General features: G+C 37.0%; 1 protein-coding gene across 1 annotated transcript; it reads left to right on the forward strand.

Moving 5' to 3' along the window:
* Positions 1–550: 550 nt before the first annotated feature.
* On the forward strand, positions 551–2,648 carry LOC147865033 (peroxidase 21-like). Its single transcript, XM_087317748.1, has 4 exons — positions 551–846; positions 975–1,163; positions 1,816–1,981; positions 2,063–2,648. Exons 1-4 carry the CDS (start codon positions 610–612, stop codon positions 2,455–2,457), a joined length of 987 nt encoding a protein of 328 aa, XP_087173874.1. The 5' UTR covers positions 551–609; the 3' UTR covers positions 2,458–2,648.
* Positions 2,649–4,168: the final 1,520 nt, after the last annotated feature.

The following is a 4,168-nucleotide window of genomic DNA, read 5'->3' on the forward strand; positions in this document are numbered from 1 at the left end:
TTCTTTTTTCCATAAAAAGTGGATCGTTCTATTTTTGCTCATGTTATAAAGTCATGCTATGTCCAAAGTAATATTTTAGTAGCACATGTTACGTTTTCGTCTTAATCTTATCAAAGCATAGAGAAAGTCCGAAGCACTTTAAATGAAAATTTCATCGAATGTGCGATTATATTTTAGTCGAATCAAGTACATTTCCTTACAAACTTTATTAAGAGTGTCCCTTCGAAGGTCGAAAGCGTCAAGTGTATTGGGATGAGGTTGGATTATAATGCGAAGACTAAAAGCACAAGAAGAGTTTGGGTAACAGCCTCGTAACTTGTTCGTATTTATGGACAACGTGAAGGGATAATGTATTAGTTTATTAAGTTGCATTGATCTTGAAAAGATTTAAAATTTGTAAGGTTGAAGTTTCAGTTGGGACAACTACTTATATCTGTCTTTAGATGCCCATAATACAAGGGGAACTTTTTTTTTTTTCCTTTTCCTTATGTAAACTATTAATTGGAAGGGTGTGTTTGCTATTATATAAGGCCCTTGGTGAGAGCTTAGAAATTATTCATTATCAATCTTCACCCTCATTTCTTGAACCAGCAAATTAATATCATTATTATGGCTGTTTCTAATACTAGAGAGACACTATTACTAGGCATTGTGGTGATTGTCATCACATTAATTAGCCAAGTTAGTTATAATGAAGCCGCATCGGGGCTCAGCTATAATTATTACAACAAAACGTGCCCAGACCTTGAAGATATAGTTCAGAGAGAAGTGGAGAGGATCTATTACATCCATGGAAATGCTGCAGTTTCCTTCACTAGGAATATATTCCATGACTGTGCGGTCCAGGTACAGTAATAAAGCTGAGAGGAGAACGAATGAGAAATATTGAACATAGATCTGTGAATAGAATGAAATTAACATAATTTGTGTGAGGGAATTTAGTTGAAAGTGTGTTGAATTGAATGGATGAATAGGGATGTGATGGGTCGTTGTTGTTGGAATCTACGGAAGGGCATCCAGGGGAGCAGGAATCGATTAAGAACTTTGGATTGCGGAACATGAAATTTGTGCAAGAGATAAAGAATGTGGTGGAAAATGCATGCCCTGGAGTTGTCTCATGTGCTGATATCCTCATCCTCTCTGGGAGAGATGGCATCGCCATGGTATATACTCTCTTTCTTTCTTTCTTTCTTTATTCTGGAAATTATCTGGTATTTCAATCTTTGTAACCTCTACATTCTACACTCTTGCTTGCTCAATGCCATCAATTTTGACACTATATATCTATGCATGCAACACATCTTGTACTGCATTACTTGAATCATATCACATTTACCTAAAATAGCCTTCATGTGGCTTGAAATTAAATTGAACTTTAGTCAATTTGTCTCCTAACCTAAAGTAGAATTGTTGTTAATCATCAACATTTCCACTTGTAGTGGGCACATCCTCCCTTATCATGGAAATTGCTTATCTTCATAATGGCATCTTGCACCTATTAGGTTATTTGTATCTTGTATGTATGTATGTTTGTATGCATGCCCGCATATGTTACAACAAATCCACATCATCCTCGTTCTTATAATCGTCAACATTACCTCTTGTGTCATTGACATACTCGACAATGCACCATACTTCTTACATGCCCCTCTTATAGGACATGTCTTTTCTCTTGATTTCTCTTCAAATTCAACAAATATTTTTATTTATGAGCCATTTCATGAAGACATACTTGACCATTTCATACTCAAGAGCCCCATCATATTTTCATATTTGTAATATACTTCTTGACTATCAACTTTTGTTTGAATGAAGCTTGGGGGTCCAAGTTTTAAAGTAAGAACCGGGAGACGTGATACCAGAACATTTAGTCTTGCGGCTGCAGATGCTCAACTTTTAGCACCAAATACAGATATCACCACATTCCTTAACTACATGGCAGGATATGATCTCAACATTGCACAAGCTGTTGCAATCTTAGGTTTGTTGTTTAGTTAATAATGATAAACATTTGGTAGGTTTCTTTATTTGATAAATAATTATTTATATTTCTATGATGTAGGAGCTCACAGCGTGGGTAGGACACATTGCATATTTTTGGAACCAAGGCTTTATCCAACTCTTGACCCAACATTGAACTCCAGTTATGCTATTTTTATGAAGAAAAGATGTTCATTACCAAAGGTTGATTTGCTCAAATATGTCAGAAATGACAAAATAACCCCTATGAAAATTGACAACAATTACTTTAAGAACATAATGCAATTGAAAGGGTCTCTAAAGTTAGATAATGCCCTCTACTTGGATAAAAGAACGAGAGTTTATGTGGAGAAGTTTGCCCAAGATAACAACTACTTCTTTAGCCAATTTGTAGAAGCAATCTCTATTATAAGTGAATATAAGGTTCTAACCGGCTCCCAAGGAGAGATAAGAAGAAATTGCAAATGGGTCAACTGAACAACCACTAGGGCTCTTCAAATTGGCGCTAGAGCGTTTTACTTTATGTTGGTTTTAAACTTAATAACCCCCAAAGTTTGCAAAATTTAAATGCAAAATTGTGTAAACTAGTGTTACAATACATGTACACTATGTTTTCAACTCTTTTGATTTTTAAGATCAACATTAATCAAGTTGTGAGCCTTGATAAAGGCTCACTATTAAAAATACAAAATAACTCAATTGACCTTTAATATGTCTCCTAAATCTTATCGTAATGAAAAATGCAAGGAATGTTTTACAAAGATGAAGAAAAAAGAAAACGATAGAAGAAGAAGGTCATTGGCATATTATTTTTATTATGAAACTAGAGAGTAACGGGAGATTGACATTAATAAAAGATCAAACGTCCAAAGTACAAAAGGGTATCCTTAATTTCCCTACGTAGCTCGTGTTTGTTAATGGTATCATTCTCCCTGCTTGATCATCTTGTTCTACTCATTTTTTATGTTTTAATGTACCCATCCTCAAAAATATCGCACTCATATTCGTTTTAGATAACTTTATCATATTGGTAAGTTATCAAGTTATCTATACAAGGTCTTGAAGGCAAACTTTAAATTAATTTATCATAAATATAAGGGTAGGAAGGGAACTGATGTATATTTTTGAACCCTTTATGTTCCTTTTAATTAGGAATCAACAACATTCACCGGTTAGGCCTTATCCAAGCCAAACCAGTTAAGCCTAAATAGGTTTGGGAACCGGTTTGGCCCAAATCGGTTAAGCTCTAAATTTGTGGTAAGAGTTGTTTGTAGTCATCATTATAAAACATTAAATTCCATAAGAATTGTATGGGTTTATAATGATTGGCCAATGTTTTCAAAAACACTAACAACCTACTGTTAGGTTGGCACTTGGATCAAATAGTACATCAGATTAAATAGGCGACAATAATATGATAATATAGGAGCAGAGAAATAAATGACACGAGTATTTACATTGTCGTGGTTTTCAGCGGGTACGTGTAGGATCTTAGGCGGGACCGCGGGGGTCTTGGACTAGGGAGACGGATGGTGGAATCTTTAAGCTTTGTGGGCTTCGGTCCGGAATCGGCTTCCAGCTCCAACAAATGTAGGGTTTCACAAAAGACGGTTCACCGCGAATATGGACCCGACTCAAATATGTTACAAGGAAGATAGATGTACGCTAACATGAATATATATTACAAGAGCTTTACAACAAGACGGTTACATGCCTCGAATCCGATGGCTATTACATATCAATAGGCTAATACAACAAGTTAAGAATGGGAACCGGCGAAGGCAAGTCAAGTGGGCCACTGGGACTGCGATGTCCACCATTGGTCATGCCCTGAAGATGGTGGAGTGTTCCCGGGCCACTTCGCCCTCCCTTCTCGAACCGGCCGCCACACGAAACGCTCTCCATCGAGGAGAGGAACCAAATTGTTCCTTCCGGATTGCTTCAGTATGATGGATTGAAGGAGTGCCACGTTCTGAAAAGTGCAACCGAATCTCCAAGTGCTGCCACCGGAATGCCTAAAGCTGTTGTTGTAGGAATCCCCCAAATGAAACCAAACTCTCACACGAAGAAGAGAGAATAACACCCGAAACCCTAAACCGCATAAACCCTAACTCGCACGAACTCTCACAAGAAGAAGAACCTAAACGGAATACTGACGTCCACTCGAAAGAATGATCCAAACCCACGA

Source organism: Azolla caroliniana, unplaced genomic scaffold (genome assembly GCF_043228905.1).
Source record: "Azolla caroliniana isolate FFs.n. ecotype wild unplaced genomic scaffold, voAzoCaro1.0.p SCAF_4, whole genome shotgun sequence".
Classification (NCBI taxonomy): domain Eukaryota; kingdom Viridiplantae; phylum Streptophyta; class Polypodiopsida; order Salviniales; family Salviniaceae; genus Azolla; species Azolla caroliniana.

Coding starts and splice junctions, on each gene's coding strand:
- LOC147865033 (XM_087317748.1), top strand. CDS start 610: ATGGCTGTTTCTAATACTAGAGAGACACTATTACTAGGCATTGTGGTG. Junction 847..974: donor TCCATGACTGTGCGGTCCAG/GTACAGTAATAA, acceptor ATGGATGAATAG/GGATGTGATGGGTCGTTGTT. Junction 1,164..1,815: donor GGAGAGATGGCATCGCCATG/GTATATACTCTC, acceptor GTTTGAATGAAG/CTTGGGGGTCCAAGTTTTAA.